Source organism: Diadema antillarum, unplaced genomic scaffold (genome assembly GCF_040938485.1).
Source record: "Diadema antillarum isolate AM-2024a unplaced genomic scaffold, OU_Dant_1.0 scf00000103, whole genome shotgun sequence".
NCBI classification, from domain to species: Eukaryota; Metazoa; Echinodermata; class Echinoidea; order Diadematoida; family Diadematidae; genus Diadema; species Diadema antillarum.
The window spans coordinates 2,800,960-2,820,472 of NW_027270992.1; the positions used below are offsets into that span (position 1 = coordinate 2,800,960).

General features: G+C 38.9%; 2 protein-coding genes across 2 annotated transcripts in view; both read left to right on the forward strand.

The window, feature by feature from the left end:
• The first annotated feature begins 247 nt into the window (after nucleotides 1-247).
• Nucleotides 248-9,629, forward strand: LOC139719015 (cell adhesion molecule DSCAML1-like). Its single transcript, XM_071630456.1, has 7 exons — nucleotides 248-466; nucleotides 1,150-1,458; nucleotides 4,020-4,316; nucleotides 5,226-5,458; nucleotides 6,197-6,284; nucleotides 7,959-7,963; nucleotides 9,612-9,629. Exons 1-7 carry the CDS (start codon nucleotides 322-324, stop codon nucleotides 9,627-9,629), a joined length of 1,095 nt encoding a protein of 364 aa, XP_071486557.1. The 5' UTR covers nucleotides 248-321.
• The window catches only part of LOC139719064 (receptor-type tyrosine-protein phosphatase mu-like), a 34,582-nt gene continuing 24,685 nt past the window's right edge, over nucleotides 9,617-19,513 (forward strand). The window contains exons 1-5 of the mRNA XM_071630506.1: nucleotides 9,617-9,673; nucleotides 12,893-13,062; nucleotides 13,806-13,890; nucleotides 14,208-14,284; nucleotides 14,726-14,762. Coding sequence (XP_071486607.1) covers nucleotides 9,643-9,673; nucleotides 12,893-13,062; nucleotides 13,806-13,890; nucleotides 14,208-14,284; nucleotides 14,726-14,762 — 400 coding nt within the window. The 5' untranslated portion in view covers nucleotides 9,617-9,642. The remainder of the gene's footprint in view (nucleotides 9,674-12,892; nucleotides 13,063-13,805; nucleotides 13,891-14,207; nucleotides 14,285-14,725; nucleotides 14,763-19,513) is intronic.

Here is a 19,513-nt window from a genome sequence, read left to right on the forward strand (position 1 = left end):
CCCTTTCGGCAAAACTGAGGGGGGGGGGGGGGGCTTTGGACGAAGGGTGGGGTTCCAGTCAACGCGACGCGACCCAACGCTCCCAACGCATCCTTTCGGCAAAACCGGGGGGGGGGGGGGGGGGGCTTTGGACGAAGGGTGGTGTTCCCATTGACGCGACGCGCCACCACCCAACCCACCCTTTCGGCACAAGCCAATTATTTCTGCCTCTCCCGAGAGTAGTCAGACCCACCTGCGTCGGAGTGGCTTCAGTGCGACTCGTCTTCATTCCGCTACAACTTGACGTACTGGCCTAGAGAAAACCCAGCTGAATATAGAGTTATGGGGTTCGAAGGAGCTATTTCCGTCACTCATCATGCAACTGACTTGAGTCCTTGTACTGAGTATATTTTCTCCGTGGTGATTATCAACTCGATAGACTTGCCCGGACCTGAGGGGCAAATAAACGGAAAAACTGATGTGACACGTAAGTCATGAATTACATGAGTGTAAAGTTATAAAGTTGATTATTAGTTGACTTCCATAAAAAGTGTGAATCTTTCTTTCACGACAGCAAGCGTTTATTGCCACAGCAATAGCGTATAAGGAAACGTTTTGAATTGAAATAATACACGGTACGTCAGTTACGCAAAGTTGTTAAGAACCAAAACACAATTCTCTTCAATTCATCCGTCTATGTGTTTATAGTTGGCTCTTTTATTAAGTTTACGCATGTCAGGCAAGGTCGAGCATGTTCAAATTATCTGAACGAAAAGTAAACATTTCTATGGATGGATTTAATCCTGCCATAGATTAGGAGTGACCAAAATTATTGATAACGCGTAATCATTTCGTCGGTATCTCCTTAAATCATACGAGCTCATGCATCGAACTTACGAGATCAGCAGAGAATTAGGTATAACATGAAGTAATTAATACGGTAATTTGTCTCACCATCGTAAATATTTATGAATGAATATCCCTTGCGTATGTTCTGCATAGTAAGTATTCAAAGATATTGATTTTGCGTTGGACCGTCATGTTTCTCAGTATAGCCATTTCGCGCAGAATCTTCGATATAGTTAGTACGCGAAATCTTTTTAAGGGAAAAAGTGGTTATATTTCTGATGCACGATAGTCAAATCGCAAACACGATACGTTTCTTCTCAGCACCTGATGCTGTGGACGATATTGCAACTACCTCGGAGTCGTACGACAATGTCAAGATATCATGGACAGAACCAGCAACACACTGCTTCCCAGTGGTCTACAATATCACACGCACGCTTCTTCTCCGGGATCAGTGCAGCGACTCAGAATCAGGCAACTTTGAAGTCTCTACAACAAGTGACACTTTCTACATCTATGATGACATGCATGCACATTCGACATACAACTTAACGGTCCTCCCATATTATGGGCAGCATGAGTACAAAGCTGTAACGGCATCTTGGACAGTATTCAATACAAATGAATCAGGTAACTGGTCTGTGTAAACTGATAATAATGATAACAATAATGCTTGGTCAGGTAACTGGTCTGTGTAAACTGATAATGATAACAATAATGCTTGGTTAGCAACGATAACATACACACAGATGGTGCAACACGATGATATCTGTATTCTTTTTTTTTTGTGCTAGGATTGATCACTTCAAGAAAAAATACTCAATCTCAATACGATTATCAATCATAATGAAGAGTTACTTCCAAACAGAAAGACAAATGCACGATGTCTGTTCTAGGAAGCAATATCGTGATTTCAAACAAGAGAGGAATAAACTTAAACAGTGTTTTTCTCAAATCTCCTTCAAGGCAAATGTAAAAAAAAAAAATACTTGTCATATAATCGTATCATCCACATAATATGTGACCCTGCACCTCAAAACAAACAAAAAGTCGCCAGACATGAATTTTTAGTTAAGACCATATTCTGAAAGAGCAGACTTTAAGCTTTAAAATGATGTATAACTCAAATCAAATGGACTCTTCTAACCTATCTAAATATTGGAAAGAAAGCACAAAATCAGGAAAAGTGTGAACTGAGAAAAGAGGCTCTGAAGTACAGTGTCTATTCAAGCGCTTAATCTTTACCAAACCGTGCTGGCTGTGTGATGAATGGGACAAAAAACAGGAAGTAAACCACCAGAGTAACAACAATGGAGGGATTATCAGATTAAAGTGAAATTAAGCATGCCTCATTAACACATTCTGTCCATAATTAATGCCAACTTTCAAAGCAGTAGCACTAACCTTTCAAAAGTTATTAGAGTTGAAAGTGAAGAGTGTGGACAAGGTTTTTCAGAAATGAAAAAGGGATTCTAAAGACACACCTAACCACACTATTCTACCAAAAATGTTCGAGATAAACTGCTAAAAAAAACACACTTTCCTGCCCGTTTTATGATACCAAATTTTAGCATAATGTAACAGAAGCCCCGCTCTTTCAGAAAATATGAAAAAGTCAAGTTCGGCTAGGTTGACCCATTTCACTTATTTTTAGTCCTCACGCAAAATCAATGTGTGCGACTTTATGTTCGTTTTGAGGTGCACAGTCACATATATATATGTGTGTGTGTGTGTGTGTGTGTGTGTGTGTGTGTGTGCGTGTGTGTGTAATATATCATATACATATATGATACAAAATTCTAGACACTCAACAGTTGTTAAACATAGAAAAGCTGTGAGATTTAAGACATCTTATTATCTTATTAATGATTATTGCGTATATACTATATAAAATGTATTGCATCCACATAACAATGCCACCTGAATAATGCAGCTCCGTCATCTAAATTCATTCACCCTGACAAGCATCTCCACACAGTCGGATAATAGACAAGAAGTTATCTTCCTACGATATGACGAATTTCCAGACACACGTAGTGTGAAACAATGCAATTAAGCTGTGAGATGGAGTTAATACAAGTCAAGCGTATGGCGGTGGTTTCCTGAAAATGCTCTATCCCTTGTTAACATTTTAGTTTAATATGTGACCGTGCACCTCAAAACGAACATAAAGTCGCACACACTCATTTTACGTGAGGACTGAAAATGAATGAAATGGGTCAACCTAGCCGAACTTGACTTTTTCATATTTTCTGAAAGAGCGGGTCTTCTTTTACATTATACTAAAATTTAGTATCATAAAACGGGCAGGAAAGTGTGTTTTTTTAGCAGTTTATCTCGAACAATTTTTGGTAGAATAGTGTGATTAGGTGCGTCTTTAGAATTCCTTTTCATTTCTGAAAACCTTTGTCCACACTCTTCACTTTCAACTCTAATAACTTTTGAAAGGATTATGCTACTGCTTTGAAAGTTGGCATTAATTATGGACAGAATGTGTTAATGAGGCATGCTCAATTTCAGTTTAATCTGATAATTCCTTCATTGTTGTTACTCTGGTGGTTAACTTCCTGTTTTTTGTCCCATTCATCGCACAGCCAGCACGGTTTGGTAAAAATTAAGCGCTTGAATAGACACTGTACTTTAGAGCCTCTTTTCTCAGTTCACACTTTTCCTGAGTTTGTGCTTTCTTTCCAATATTTAGATAGGTTAGGAGAGTCCATTTGATTTGAGTTATACATCATTTTAAAGCTTAAAGTCTGCTCTTTCAGAATATGGTCTTAACTAAAAAATCATGTCTGGCGACTTTTTGTTTGTTTTGAGGTGCAGGGTCACATATGCAATGTTGCTATTCGTCCATGCATTATTGTTATTAGAAACTGTGTTGCTACTGAATGTACAATCCTATTGCTATTTTTCTTTTCTTTTTTTTTTTTTTTGGGGGGGGGGGGTTCGCGGTATACACTATCGCTGTATTACTCAGCGAATAAAAAAAAAAAAATACTGGAATGAAACGAAACCAAACAGAACATCGACACTTCTCAACATGGAAAAATACGAGAAAGTAAATGCTAGGATAGATTTATAACTTTTTCCTTTATAACCAGTAAAGCTGTAATGAAAATTCTTAAAGCACTTTAAAGACTTGCAAATGATGATTTCTTTCTTTTTTCTTTCTCTTTTTCCCCTCTCAGTCCCGACGGAGAAACCCGGTAACCTTGCCGTATCCGCTGACGTGAAACAGAAGCTCACCTTTGAGTGGACCATGCCACCTTGTACAACCAGAAATGGGGACCTTTTCTACCGATGTACCTTCGTGAAGCTACAGGATGATGGTTCTCCTATTTCTCCTAAGGAAGAAAATACGACTGATACCATTTTAACTTACCAGTCTTTATCACATTACACAAACTATTCCTTCACTGTCTGTGCATACACATCTGCTGGAGGGGGTCCGTGTGACAGTGTTCAAGCCAGAACCCTGCCAAGTGGTACGTACAGCTCAATATTACACTTCTCAGTGTCTTCTATTTTAGCGCAGAATGCACCCACACTCATATGTCTAAAAGACGTATCTATTTTTGATAGAATGTTTCACGCACACATGTCATTGCCGTATACAGCACCCTATGTGACAAAGGCAAATAGCATTACATTCAGAAAGAACAACGTCCACACTAAGGTACTGAATGAAGCCACGTTATCACAACCATGTAGTTTTCTTGTAAAAAGGTATCACTATTGGCTTGCAATTAAAAGGGGAAATCCAGTCCAAAGATAAGTTGCCCATTTCAAATAAGGGATACAGAGACACTTCATCTTCATGTTCACTAGTATTCCACTAGGATATTGCGTACCCTCCTTGTCATTGTCTGTTTTTATCTATGATAGATCACAATCAAAAGTTCTCTTTTGAATGGGTGAAAAGGAAATCATGTTTACGGTGTGTGTGTGTGTGTGTGTGTATGTTTGTTTTTGTTTGCTGATGCCAAGCGATGTCCTTATCACAAGTTCGTCAGTCGTGCAAAAGATCATCATCACAATTAAGACAACTTTAACATGGTTATCAAGAGGGCGTCTCATTTACATACATCCGGATGGACATTACATTGCGTGTCCTGAAGCTCTCAAATACATTCAAGAACTGTGCATCACAAACATAGCAACTATCTTTACATGAACGACTGGGGTTTATCAAACGTATTGATCCCACATAACATTTTAATGTGTTTCTGTTAGCATGACTGTGAATTAGAAACGAGTCTGCAATATGAATTGTTATCCCGTGTAACAATGACGAGTGTGTATGGTACAAGAAAAGAAATAATTCTAAATTTGTAAAGGAAATAAATAGATGTATTAAACAAAATGATAATGACGTCATTTCTTCATTACATCAGTACCTGGACCACCCTCTCAGCCGGAGGCATTCAAAATCTCGCAGACGTATATTGCAGTTGCGTGGACAGCTCCGAGCGAATCTGATCTCGGCATTTATGAGATCAATGGCTACAAGTTAGAACTGTCGTCAGGAGATGTTGATCTCAAAATAATCCCAGTATCTGATGTGCTCCAATATGAGATGATGTATAATATCACCGATCTGCAGGCAAATACGGAATACACAGTGAAGGTATCAGTTCTAATTGTCTTGTGGGTGTTTTTTGTCTTTTTGATATGCATAACTTATAGGCAATGTGCAGTGGCCCTTGATATTGTGAAATTTTGAAAAAATCATTGATCTACATGTACACGTATTATGATTATCATAATTTGTCGTGAAAAAGCTAGAATTATGTTTTTTTAATGGGAATGAGAAACGGAGGTTACATGCAGTGATACGAGTAATTATTTATTTGAGGATGAACACTCAAACCTGCCTATAAGTAGGGGCCACCTAGTTACAGCGACTACCGGCCGTATACGGTCCTACCTCCCCCCCCCCCCCCCAAAAAAAAAGAAGCCATGTTAACAATGGTTAAAGACCCTGTTTATAGGCAGCCATTTGTCTATAACTTCCTTTTTTTCCCGTCTCCCTTGTGTATTTATATCCATTACCAACATTGGGGCAGGGAATAGCAAGTGTGAATATTCGCTCCTTAGCCATGAAGGCGACGTTAGTGTCGTGTATCAAAGTCTCACATTTAAGTTGTAGAACTGCATTTCTCCTGGCTCTTACGAGTGTACGTGAATTCCTGGTCACGGCGAGCAGCAAGAAGAAACAAGAAGAAGCCTGTTGATGAGTGTAGTTCACCCACTCCGTGCGGATATTTCTTATATGCTTGATTCGACAGACAGTTGAATGTTGAAGGTCACGTGCTAGGTCATTCAAGAGAGATATTATAACGTTTGTCATCCGTCGTCTTCATAGATTGCAGCCGTGAATGAAGTTGGGCCTGGACCCTGGTCAGATTCCACAACAGCAGAAACACTGGCATATCCAAAGCCTTCATCTGCAGGTATACATTGCCACTGCCTTAATCCTTGACGTACACACAATTGTCAGCTTTTTCCTTTTTTTTTAAACAGTCCATCGACATATTTTACACCGTAGATAGTCTGTTTTTCCGAGATATGGAGTGAGATAGTTCTTGCATTTTTCTTTTGTTGTGTCCAAATGGAGCTGACAGAGTATGTCAGAATGCGTATCCGGGCAATTACCCTCAGAGGGCAATTACCCCCAAGCTCTATACTGGTTAGTGGTAATGCTAGAGTAAAGATTATGGTTAGGGCTAGGTTTAGGGTTAGGAATTTGTGTTAGGGTTAGGATTAGGATTAAGATTAGGGCCAAGGGAACACTCTTAAAACATCCGAGTCAGAACTGACCCGGAACTGGGTCCGTTGGGGTCACACACCGTTCCGGCGGGTCAAAAATGACTTGGAATTTGGTCATGAAGACCCCGAATGGGGTCACCCTGACCCAATTCATGACTCTAAATGGGTCATATCTGACCCCATTCCTTGTCATTTCTGACCCGGAAAGGTGTGTGACCCCAACGGACCCAGTTCCGGGTCAGTTCTGACTCGGATGTTTTAAGAATGAGGGTGCGGGGTAATTGCCATGGGGTTAATTGTCCTAGACCCGTCAGGAATGTACGACAGTATACGCTGACATAAATAGAGTGCGCCAACAGAAATTTTGTGCGTATCTTTTTTTTTACGTTAACCTAATAAAAATGGTAGAAAAGAAACGTGAACGGCAAAATTACAGTATGGATAGCGATTATCAGCTTACATTTTCATTCATTGGTAGCATTTAAATTTGCACTGAAGTCTTAAAATAGCTTCAGTCAGGGAGGTGCTTCAGTGCTGCAATGGGAGTGTCGTCGATTAATCGAGTGCACACCTCGCTTTCAGTCAGAAGGCTAATTGTTTGAGTGTTGCCGCAACTCCTGAAGTCCTTAAGCACGACGATGCATTGGCAAGATTTCTTTCTGTCGCCGGCTAGGATGAGCTACCTAATACACAGTGTAGGTTTTTGGGCCAGCAGGACTACTGCCATGCCCGAGTCGGAGATCCGAGCATAATTATTATGACATGGTGCTGAATGCTGAGTCCATCTTTATTGAATTCGTTAAAATGAAATAAACAAACCACACCTTCGTCAGCCTTTAGAATAATTTTCAATGGACCGTCCCGTCTCATAAAAAGTGACAGTAAGGAGTGAACCCAGACCTTGGTTGCTTAAGCCATTCTTAGCCAGATTCTATACAAATTTACAAACGTGCACCCGCTAGCACGATGAACGTTACCTCGATTGGATTCAGCACGTGTGCGCCAGAAAAATTAAAAAAAAACGCTACCATGTTCGACAATGAATGAAAGAACAAGGGGAAAAAACGAAGCAAAGACCCACACAGAGACTGATAACATAAGGACAACATGTCTAATCTTACTTATCACACTACTAATTCTTACACGTAAAATCCTAAAAGTCAAAATAAATCTAATGATAATTGCATCATTCATATTGTCGTTCTGTCCATGTTCATCGTAACTGCGTTCTGTAGCATACGTTACAATATCGTCTTTATGTCCATGTTATTCTGAAAGGTTTGACTGCTGGGCTTGGTGTTGGTATCCCTTTACTCTTGATAATTCTGGTCTCTGGTGGCTTTCTTTTCTTTCGAAAGCGACGGTGAGTAAAACATTTAACCTGCAGCCGTGTTTTTTTTTTTCGTTGACATATATAGCGAGTATTATACATATTTTCAATATATTCATATTATATCAAAACCTAAAGAGCGTTCATTGGTCGCCTGTAAAGGAGCGTATTAGGCTTAAAATACGTCATCTGGTTTATCATGTCATTGAGGAAACAGCTCCTGATTACTATGTATGTTTGTTTTGTCTATACCAACCTACACGACTCTTCGATCCTACAATTTCTGGTCTCCTACATCTATACCGCTTTTCCAAGAAATCTTTGAGGGAAACAAGCTTTTGTTCATGCTGAACCAACACTGGAATTCGCTTCCACGTGATCTGAAAAAAAAAATGGAGCTACGTAACGTCTTTTAGGAGTAACCTAAAATATGTTTTCTTTGACAACGCGTTTTGAAGACAGACATTTATGTCTTCTTCTTCTTCTTCTTCTTCTTCTTCTTCTTCTTCTTCTTCTCCTCCTTCGTCTTCTTTTATGGTACATGTATTTTCAGTCTTTTTACTTTGGTGTAACGCGCCTTGAGATTATTTTAATGAATACGGAAAATGATGCTATAGCAATTGTATGTACTATTATCATCATCATTATTACTATCATTTGTATTATTATTATTGTAATCATTATCATTATTAATATTGTTGTTATTATTATTATTATTGTTATTATTATCATTAGTCTAGAATTCTATTTGAACTAATATGACCCTTGACCCTCTCCCGCAAAAAAAACACAACAAAACAAAGCAAAACAAAAACCAGCAAAGTCATCAAACGTTGATTTTCACATTCAGGTAATAAGTGGCCACTTTCAGGAGTCTTAGCTTTCTAGTTATATCCAAAAACCTGCTGCTGAAATTGCAACAGAGCCAGTCAAAGGAGAAACTTGAATTCCAGTGAAGTCTGCAGTAGCTTTGGTCATATCAAACTGTCGTACTCTCATGTGTCATAAAACACCGGACAGGTTGAACTGAAGATATATGACTTTTGATTTTCAATAGATCATTCCTATGTTGGCAGCATAGTTTATCTCAGCCCTCGATATCTGTTTCTTTGGTAAAGTAATACTGTGGCGAATCATAATATTCTTCTCTACACGACGGTCGCCTAAAGAGAGAATGATGTCATTCTTTCCATAGTGTACATCGATTTTGTGGAAAAAAAAAAGAGTGAATTGACGTTATTATCATCATTCAAAAAGCTTCTAAATCATCAGTTTATGCGACCCTATATTATCCTATATTATCCATATTGTGCCGTGGCATAAGAACAAGCCTCCTCATTTCCTGTCTGACGTTAACGTTAACGCTTGCTGTATTTCGAATAATGCTTCATAAAGTAACATCGTTCCTCCAGAACATGCGTCTCAAAACTAAGATATATGTGATGGCGATGACTGACAGTTTTTCCTTGGACAGTGATATCCTTGGGGCTTATACATGAAGCACGTGTTCTTTTCTGCGTTTTCTGCAAGCGCAGTCATTCTTGTAAATATGAAATAAATGGAGAGATTGTGTCCATTCGATTTGAAGCATCATTGGAATATATATTAAAGGTAAGAGGTTTCTTTTGATAATAGACTGATTTATTCAATTTTGATTGTTCTTGTGTTTCTGCTTTTACAGGTCCCCTCCAGCACCTAAACCGACACCTGGCATGACTAACCCTATACCTGTGACTGATAATTGTAAGTAGTTAGGAAGATTTACTTACTCCTTAACTTGAACCTGAACATCCTGCGTAGGGACTGATAATTCTGCAACAAAATATAGTTATCTCTCTAATCGATTTTCAGAGACCAATGCTATGAAGTGTAACAACATAGCATGAATGTCTTACGCATGATCGTAGGTAAGATTGGATGATATTACAAAGTTGCATATCACGTGCCTGTCGAGTTTTGTAATAGTTTGAACGTTACTTTTAAACTTCTTTCAAAAAGTTATCAGCAGGAAATCATTATTATATGTATTAGTTGGCTTGGTCACGTACAAGTGACGTACGTGATGTGTGCTGCATTGCTTATGCCATTTTGGTGCCAAGCTTTCGACCCTTTTACAGGTTTCCGTCAGAGCTTGGGACGTGAACAAAATAAAAAGCAAGAAATACTCAAACATTTGAACAAATAAGGCAAAATAAGGCAAAAGCAAAAGAATGCTGAAGAAAAGAAGGAAAGAGCAATATGACATAGGCAGATGTTCACTACACGAGAACAGCAATATTACATCCGTTGACATGTGATATGGCATAAATCTAGCAACGGTTTTATAATTGCAATGAAGAAGACCTGTAAAATGGTCAAAAGCTTGGTAGCTGGCTTGGCATCATTGAGGGCAATAAGTTAACTACAGCAACGTCTGATAGCTTTTCCTTCGTCACATCTATATGATATGATATATGTGTATATATAGGCCCTATATGTGTATATAAGTGGAGGTGTCGTGGCTGAGTGGATAAGAGCGCTCGTCTGTGAACGACATGAGCGTGGTATGGTGGGTTCGAGCCCATGCCAAGCCCGACACGTTTGCACTTCAGCAAGGCACTTTATCCACATTGCTGCTCTCCACCCAGGAGTATAAATGGGTACCCGGTAGGATGAGAAAGCTTATGTTGGTTGATCAGCATGTGCGCGCCTGTAAAATGGCTGCGACTGGCTGGAATGCTCCCCAGGGAGTGGAGAATGAGCACTGTTTAGTGCTGGTTGGAAATCATGTATCCAGTGACCGGGGTAATAATAGTCTGTAAAGCGCATTGAGACACTTAAGTGTGAAATGCGCTATTTAAAAACCAGCTATTATCATTATTATTATTATTATTATTATTATTATTATATGTGTGTGTGTGTGTGTGTGTGTGTATTATATACATATACTGTAAAAACACCGGTGTTAGATTTAACACCACGGGTGTTAAATCTAACACCGATCAAACTTCAATAAAGGACCACACCCACAGGTGTTAAAAATGCACTGTGATGGTTTTGAAAAGTGTTCACCTGACACTTCTTAGTGTTAATTTCACACTGTACCTGGTGTTATTTTGACACTGTACTGGTGTTAATTCAAAAATGACACCACATGGTGTTGATTTGATATTTGTTGGTGTTAATATCAATGGTTTAACACCCGTCCAGCTTCAATAAGAGACCACACCAGCTGATGTTACTTTGGTGTAAATTTATTTTCACATTTTTTTTTTCAAAAATCTAGTATTTTAATGTAAAATTCTTGATCGTCTTCTTTAAATTAAAAATCTACAAGAAGTGCAGTTACTAAGAAACTCTTCAAAAAACAGTTTAATATATGGAAATGACACCCGGAGGTGTTAATTTAACACCATAAATGAGCACCGAAAATTTAACACCAGCTCGGTGTTCACTATTTAACACCGGACTTTTTGCAGTGTATATATATACATGTATAATATATACATATGCATGACCGTGCATCACAAAACAAACAAAAAGTCGCACCCCTTGGTTTTACGTGAGGACTCAAAAAGGTGAAACGCGTCAACCAAGTCAATTTTTAGTTTTTTATATTTTCTGAATGAGCTATTCTTCTACATTATTCTTGAGTTTAGAATCATAAATTAGATGGAAAAGTGTGTTTTCAGCAGTTTTTCTACAACCCTTTTTTGTAGAGTAGTGTGATCAGGTTTTTTCTTAAGAGGCCCCTTTTCATTTCATGAACCTCCTTCACACTCTTCACTTTCAATTCTAATAACATTGAATGGATGATGCTACTGCTTCGAAAGTATTTGATGATCATTTCATGTTGCATGAATATAATTAGCTCTAGATACAGGTCAACCTCATTTCCTTTGTATAAGATCAACAAAATTCGACCGTATATTGACAAAGGCACCACTGAAAGATTAGTTCATGCATTTGAAATGTGTTACATTGATTATTATAACAGTCTCTTGTATGGTTTACCGGACAACAAACTCCAGAAACTACAAGTATATTCAAAACGCTGCTGCAAGTCTTGTGATAAAGACCGAGAAATATGAGTCAGTATCACCTATCTTACGTGCCTTGCATTGGCTTCTTTTTTCAGATCACGTATTAAATGTAAGATCTTATTCCTTGTTTATCAATGTTTTCACAAAACTGCTCCTTCTCTTCTTTCAGAGCCCCTTGTAAAATATAAGCTTACGAGAGTTCTTAGGTCGTCACGGGAGGATCTATAATATTATGTGATACCCTCCATTACAACAAACTACTGTGGTTAATGTATTTTCAGGCATGCCGCCCCAGAAGTCTAGAACATCATCCCAAGTGATATAAAACATACAATTTCCATCAATAAGTTCAAAACGTTTTCAAAAAAAAAAATTCTGTTCAAAAAATAACGTAATGATTGTTAGATGATGATTTAAACAATATCTTATTGTTTCTGTAATTATCCGTTCCTGTTTATCTTTTTCCCCTTCAAAGCGCATAGCGACCTTGCCAAAGGTATTATGGGCTATATAAGAACGGTACTACTACTACTAGGCCTAGTAATAATAAAGTTGACATTTATTACGGGCAGAATGAGTTAATAGAGCTTGTTCAATTTCAGCTTAATCCGATAATCCCTTCATTGTTGTTGCTACAGTGCTTTATATCATTTTTTTTTGGACCCATTCATGGCACAGGTATAGCGTGAATAGACACTGTACTTCAGAGCCTCTAAGTTTTCTCAATTCAAACTTTTCCAGAGTGTGGGCTTTCTTTCCAATAGGTTAGGAGAATCCATTTGAGTTGGGTTATACAACATTTTAAAGCATAGAGTCTGCTCTTTTAGAAACTGCCCTTAACTAGAAATCCATGTCTGGCGACTTTTTGTCGGTTTTGTGGTGCAGGGTATATTGTCAAACATGAATAGAAACCGAAACCAATTTTTTCCGCTCTTTCTAGCGTACAGTCTTAAACATTACGCAAATATTGAGGAATCCCCATACGAAGAACCTGCCAAGCCGCAAGTGAAGATTACCCCCGTCATTTTTCGGCCCATTCTTTTGAGTGACTTGGCGAAATACGTGAAAGAGAAGCAACATTCAGTGGAAGGTCTCAAGAAAGAGTTCAAGGTAGGAAGACAAAACAAGCCTTGCATCCTAAATCTAGCTTCAGTTTTTAGATTTTGTTAATTTGGCAGTTTGTTTCACTGTCATGTTTTCCGTTTAGTTCCTACTGTGTTAATCCCTTTCTTAATGCAAGTAGGGCTATACTATGTTCACATTATAGTATAAGAAAAAAAAATGTAAAACTGAGCTATTCGGCCACGATCGTGTGTTGTTTTACATTGTTATTGCTCTATGTCGAGGTTTGTACAATGCCTGTGGAATAGTGTACTAGACGAATAGTCTCCTCATACTATGATTATGATAATAAAAAAAATAATTCAAGCAAAAATGCGATATTTTGCATTCCCCCGTGTGGAATTTTTCTTCTTGCCTTCAAGTTTGATTTGTATAATTCCATGACGGAATCTGCAATAAAAAAGTGCCAAAACTTCCTATTTGCCTTCAAAACGTGTACGTAATCAGTGATTTGCATATTTATCAATTACAAATTTGCATGTATGTATTACATTCACTGTACATCAAACTTGTAATAACTCAATTTAACCAAAAATCACCATATTTTTACATACAAATACCCTCAAAAAGGGATTTCTAGACTGTAATCGACACTTTAATATGACATATAAAGCTGTTTCAAATTCATTATGGATTATTGATGAATCTAATTTGATCGTTTAAAAAGTGTAACTAACAGTAATTGTCGAAGTATTTAGTTTGTTATCGTTGTTGTCGTTCATGCACGCTAGGATCTCTACAACGAAATTCCCGAAGAATGCGCAGCTTTCCTTCCACAGAACAAAAAGAAGAATCGCTATAAGAACATAATTACATGTAAGTCAATTCCATTTTGTTGTAAAATAGAGTTATGCTTAATTGATTTTGTAATGACCTCTTTGTATACAATAACATACAACAACGCTAATTGTAATGAAGTTCAAATTAAACATTCATTCAGATAATAATTGATACTGAAAGACTAATGACACCTCTGACAACCAAACTCACGTCCTTATTTCTTTCTACATGTGATTAACAAGTCCACACATGAACGAGCAAATTTGCGTTGTTGCAGGCTTTCAAAGCCAACCTTTAACTGCGTTCTCTTTTTTCTTTTTCTTTTTTGCTTCATTTTTCTGTTTGTGAAAAAGTCGATGCGCACCGCGTAAAACTCAACACGGATTCAAACCAACCGGGAGCAGATTACATCAACGCTACGTTCCTCGATGTAAGTTTATCGAGAATTACTTTTTCTAAATAGAATTCACTTCTCCCATTGATAGCATTAAAAAAGAAAAGAATTTACACCTTGCCTTTTAAAGACGATTATGAAATATTGGATCCTGTAGTATTACTCACGGATATACATCACATGTGTAATTAAGATGCTGCCAGACCCGAAAAGGCATCATAAAGCATTTTGTGTTGTTATATATTGTTGATTGGCCAGTAAGATTTTTTTTTTTTTTTTGCATTTTTGTTTGTGATTCAAATATCTAGATTGATTATCATTACCATGATGATAGTCATCTAATCATATAACGCGTGAAAACGATACCTCGAAGAGTTGTCGGGATTAAACGGTGAAAGCATCCAGCCTAATTCATACCAAAGGTTTAATTACAGATGTGACATCAGTATTTTCATTGTATCTTTGTATTGTTTGCAGGGACACCGGAAAAAGAATGCCTACATTGCAACACAAGGTGAGTTGTTCTTTTGACAAATCTATTTGAATTTCCCGAGTGAAACATATAGGGCCTACATATGTGAAACAGAACGAATGATCATGATGCATGTAATATGCGCTTAAACAAAAATTGCTTGGCAGTTAGCAATTAATAATTTCTCCCTGAATCTACTAAGATGACGTTTACAAAAATCCCCAAAAGTAAATCAATGAGCATTAACACAATTTTTTTTTTTCGTCACGTGAGGTTCTTGGCATATAGCGGCAAATGATCAGATATATCGGATACTATCCCTAACAACGGATAATACAGATGGAATATTACGATTATATTTTCTATCAACGTGGATGATGTATCACTCACACGAGTAGGCTTTCTTATGGTATAAGGTATTTTGATAACAAATCTAAAAATTCTTGGTAGTTGGGATTGTCGTTGCAGTGAAACAAATTCAAGTTAAAGTCCCCTAAGATAAAAATATTCTTTTGATTTAGGAACGGGGCTAACAACGAATCTATTGACCATTTTGATATACACGTGTATATATATATATATATATATAAGTAACAAAGCTGCAACAAAGTTCATGCTGTATTCACCAACGGTTTATTTCTTCACACAAATTTTCGGGCGTCTCGCCGCCCTTTCTCAAGTGTTGATACTGAGAGAACAATAACAAAATTAAGCCATAACAATATATTGCAACCGTGTTACTAAGGATGCGCGCTTTAACGCATCCATGCTAGGCATCCTAACACCCAGCGCGCATCCTGGCAACAGTACAATGTTACGTCATAATGAAATTACAATGAGTATAAAGCATACATGAAAAAACTTGGCACGACTGATACAGAAGTAATTCCTCTGAATACGCAGCTGCGGTGGTAATGTAAAAGCAGTGCATTATTTCTTTCAAAATTCAACATACACATAAATTAACTTTAATTCTAGTGTATAGATAATCTTTACATAATCTGAAATTATCATGATCAATACAAACATTCGATTTTTTAAAATCAAACTGAATCGTCACACTGATGGTTATGCAAAATATGTGCAAGCAGTTTACCATTCCTTTCAAACTTCAGCATACACATACATTAACTTCCAAATTCTGGTGAGTAGATAGTCTTTAAATAATCTGAGACTATAGCATGAATATGAAATACGTGAAAAATCATATTTTTCTTCTTTTGATTAAATAGATACGTCACAATACGTCTCGGAGTGGAAAAAAGACTGGTTCCAAGAAATGGTTAAAAGGAGCGTCAGCATTATATCACTCAAGCAATATAATGATAAGATCTATTGCAGCGGGGTAAACGGGAGAACATACAACAATAAGCGGCGCACCTACTTGTAAAAAGTGTAGTTCGTGAGCCATGATAGATCTATGTTCATGCCCTGTCCCTGGAAGCTTCGTGTGCGGATGATTGTTTTTAGTTCTTTCACGTGTCTTTCTTCAAATGCTTCCATGTCCTTGTATAAAATGCAACATTGCAGATCTGTTAGTGTGTGATTTGGTTTGTTGAAGTGTTGTGCGACTGGATGTTGTGTTTGACTTCTAATGATTGTGCTTTTGTGATTGTTGAAACGTTGTCTAAAATTTGTTGTTTCTCCGATGTAGACAGCCAGGGGACATTGCTTGCATGTAAGGCTGTATACTACATTCTTGCTGTTGCAGTCCCCTGACGTCGGATGGAGGGTGTGGCCGGAGCCAAGTGTGATATCTGTATCTGTGATTAGGTGAGCGCATATTTGACATCGTTTGTTTCCACATTTATGATTTCCAGTAGGATTGATTGTTCTGTTGACTCGAGATCGTGTAAGCAAACTCTTCAGGTTGCGTGGCTGTCGTTGTGCATGTAAGGGACGTGCTGTTAACTCGGGAGCTACCGATTGGACTTGTTTGAGAGTAGGCCATTCTTTCCTCACTTCCTTCATGAACTGTTGAGATGTGGGATGATATGTTGTTACAAAGACTTTGCGTGTGTGTGAGTCTTTGGGTTTCAGATTATCATGATGTAGTAAGGATGAGCGTCTTTTTGCTATCGCGCGGTCCCTACCTGCTTGCACAATGTCTAACGGGTACCCCGCTGCAACGAATTTTTGCCCCAGCTTCAAAGACGCATCCAGAAATTCCTTGTGATCAGAAATGATTCGTCTGTAGCGGAGCATTTGACTGTACACAATTGACCTCTTAATATGATTAGGATGGAAGCTGTTGTACTTAAGATACGTCTGTCTGTCTGTAGGTTTGTGGTAAACAGACGTGTTCAGCTTCCCTCCTTCTTTGCGGATAGTCACATCAAGAAAGTGTACTTCTGACCTAGAGCTGTCCATAGTAAATTTGATGTCGGGATGAACCATGTTGAGCTTGGAGTGGAACTCCGACAGCTGTTCGTCAGAATGGGGCCAAATGAGAAAAATGTCGTCAATGTAGCGGACGAACATGCTAGGTTTTAGAGTTTCTTTCGAGAGGAATTCTTCCTCGAGTACGGCCATAAAAATACTGGCATACGCTGGCGCAAATTTAGTACCCATGGCAGTACCCTGAGTTTGTAGAAAGCATTCATCATCAAATGTGAAGTAATTATGTTTCAAGATGAACTGGGCAAGACGACAAATGTCTTCTATGGGTATGTCAGAAGAAGGGTCGTGTTTGGTCAAAAATCTACGCAATGCATTAACCCCATCGGAGTGAGGAATGTTCGTGTACAGACTGACGACATCCAAAGTGACTAGAGTGCAATTTGGAGGAAGCTGAATGTTGTCGAGTCTATTAAGAAAATCATTGGTATCTTTTACATAGCTCTCGACGTTATGTAAGACCCCTTGTAGATACTTGTCAATGAAAGCTGACATCGGTTCAGTAAGTGAACCTACACTGGAAACAATTGGCCGTCCAGGCGGAATGATCTTATGTTCTCTCGATAACTCAGTAATTTCAGAAGTTTCCAAATCTTCAGCATTTTTGTCAGTGGCATTTGCTACCATCGTCGGAAGTTTATGGATCTTAGGTAATGTGTAAAATCTACTAGTTACCGGCTTACTTGGTACAAGTTGTTTCGCTTCTCTCTTATCGATGTGTTTCAGGTTATTACAAAGAGTCTCAGCTTCCTTCGTGAACAAGCTCGTAGGGTCACTGTCAAGCTTCTTGTAGAATCTAGTGTCGGACAGTTGTCTTTCCGCCTCGTTGATGTAGTCCGCTGTATCCTGGATGGTGACGGCTCCCCCTTTGTCAGCAGGCTTAATCGTGATGTCAGCGTTGTCACGCAGGGATCGGATGGCGTCTTGCTGCTTCCGTGATATGTTCGATGAGGGTTCCCGTTCAGTCTCCTTCAGCAGCTTGTCGAGGTGTCTCTCCACATTGCTCACAAACGAGTCGATGAAGGGGTTTCTTCCGCTGGGGACAGCAGGGCGTCGCTTTTGATAGACTAGTTTCCTCGTCGGCCTAGGTTGCGACGCTTCTTCTTCCTCTGCCACTGCCTCTGATTCTGGGCACCTATTTGCCGCGCGGAGTTCGGTTCGGCGGATTTTTTGCGTGAACTGGAAAGTGTCGGCACACAGTTGCACTTTATCGAGTTGCCTGTTAGGGCAGAAAGACATACCGAGACCAAGTACGCTCTCCTCCCCTTCTGACAAAGTGTAACTCGATAAGTTAACAATAGGCCTATTATTCCTCTCACTGTCACTAGCAGGAGATCTAGTACCTGTACCAGCAAGGAATGTTGACTCCTCGCGTAGTTTCTCCAGCTTTTTTCTTTTGCGGGCCATGCATATTCTCAGGTGGTTATTGTAATGCGAGTCTATTTGTGTAATGACTCTTGTCGCGTCAGAGTTCTCGCTACGGAGGATGTTGATGAGTAGTTCTTTCTGCTTTCGTGATGTCTCCGTCAAACGCTTTTTCCTCTCGTAGGAATCTTTGAGAGCGGCGTTTCTCAGAAGAGCTGAGGCCTTGTTGACGATGTTGGTAGCGCGCTGGCTGTTGTACGTTGATCGCATTGGGTTCTTCAGACGAAATCCTTTCGGTATCAGGCCAAGTTTCTTCGTTGTAGAAAGGAAAAATATATCGGAATGTGTCTGGGCTAGTTTTGTCACAGTTCTCTCGGTTTTCCTTCGAGCGTGGAGGCAATTCGCATGTAGAAATAATGCACTGCTTTTACATTACCACCGCAGCTGCGTATTCAGAGGAATTACTTCTGTATCAGTCGTGCCAAGTTTTTTCATGTATGCTTTATACTCATTGTAATTTCATTATGACGTAACATTGTACTGTTGCCAGGATGCGCGCTGGGTGTTAGGATGCCTAGCATGGATGCGTTAAAGCGCGCATCCTTAGTAACACGGTTGCAATATATTGTTATGGCTTAATTTTGTTATTGTTCTCTCAGTATCAACACTTGAGAAAGGGCGGCGAGACGCCCGAAAATTTGTGTGAAGAAATAAACCGTTGGTGAATACAGCATGAACTTTGTTGCAGCTTTGTTACTTATCTTTTTATCTTGCCAACACGTGGACTACCTTATCAACATGGATATTCTACATGCGAATTGCCTCCACGCTCGAAGGAAAACCGAGAGAACTGTGACAAAACTAGCCCAGACACATTCCGATATATTTTTCCTTTCTACAACGAAGAAACTTGGCCTGATACCGAAAGGATTTCGTCTGAAGAACCCAATGCGATCAACGTACAACAGCCAGCGCGCTACCAACATCGTCAACAAGGCCTCAGCTCTTCTGAGAAACGCCGCTCTCAAAGA

What these genes read in the sequence shown, in the direction of transcription:
- LOC139719015 (XM_071630456.1), top strand. Translation starts at nt 322, where the DNA reads ATGGGGTTCGAAGGAGCTATTTCCGTCACTCATCATGCAACTGACTTG. An exon ending in ATTCAATACAAATGAATCAG is followed by an intron (nt 1,459 to 4,019) that starts GTAACTGGTCTG and finishes TTCCCCTCTCAG; the next exon opens with TCCCGACGGAGAAACCCGGT. An exon ending in AGCCAGAACCCTGCCAAGTG is followed by an intron (nt 4,317 to 5,225) that starts GTACGTACAGCT and finishes TCATTACATCAG; the next exon opens with TACCTGGACCACCCTCTCAG.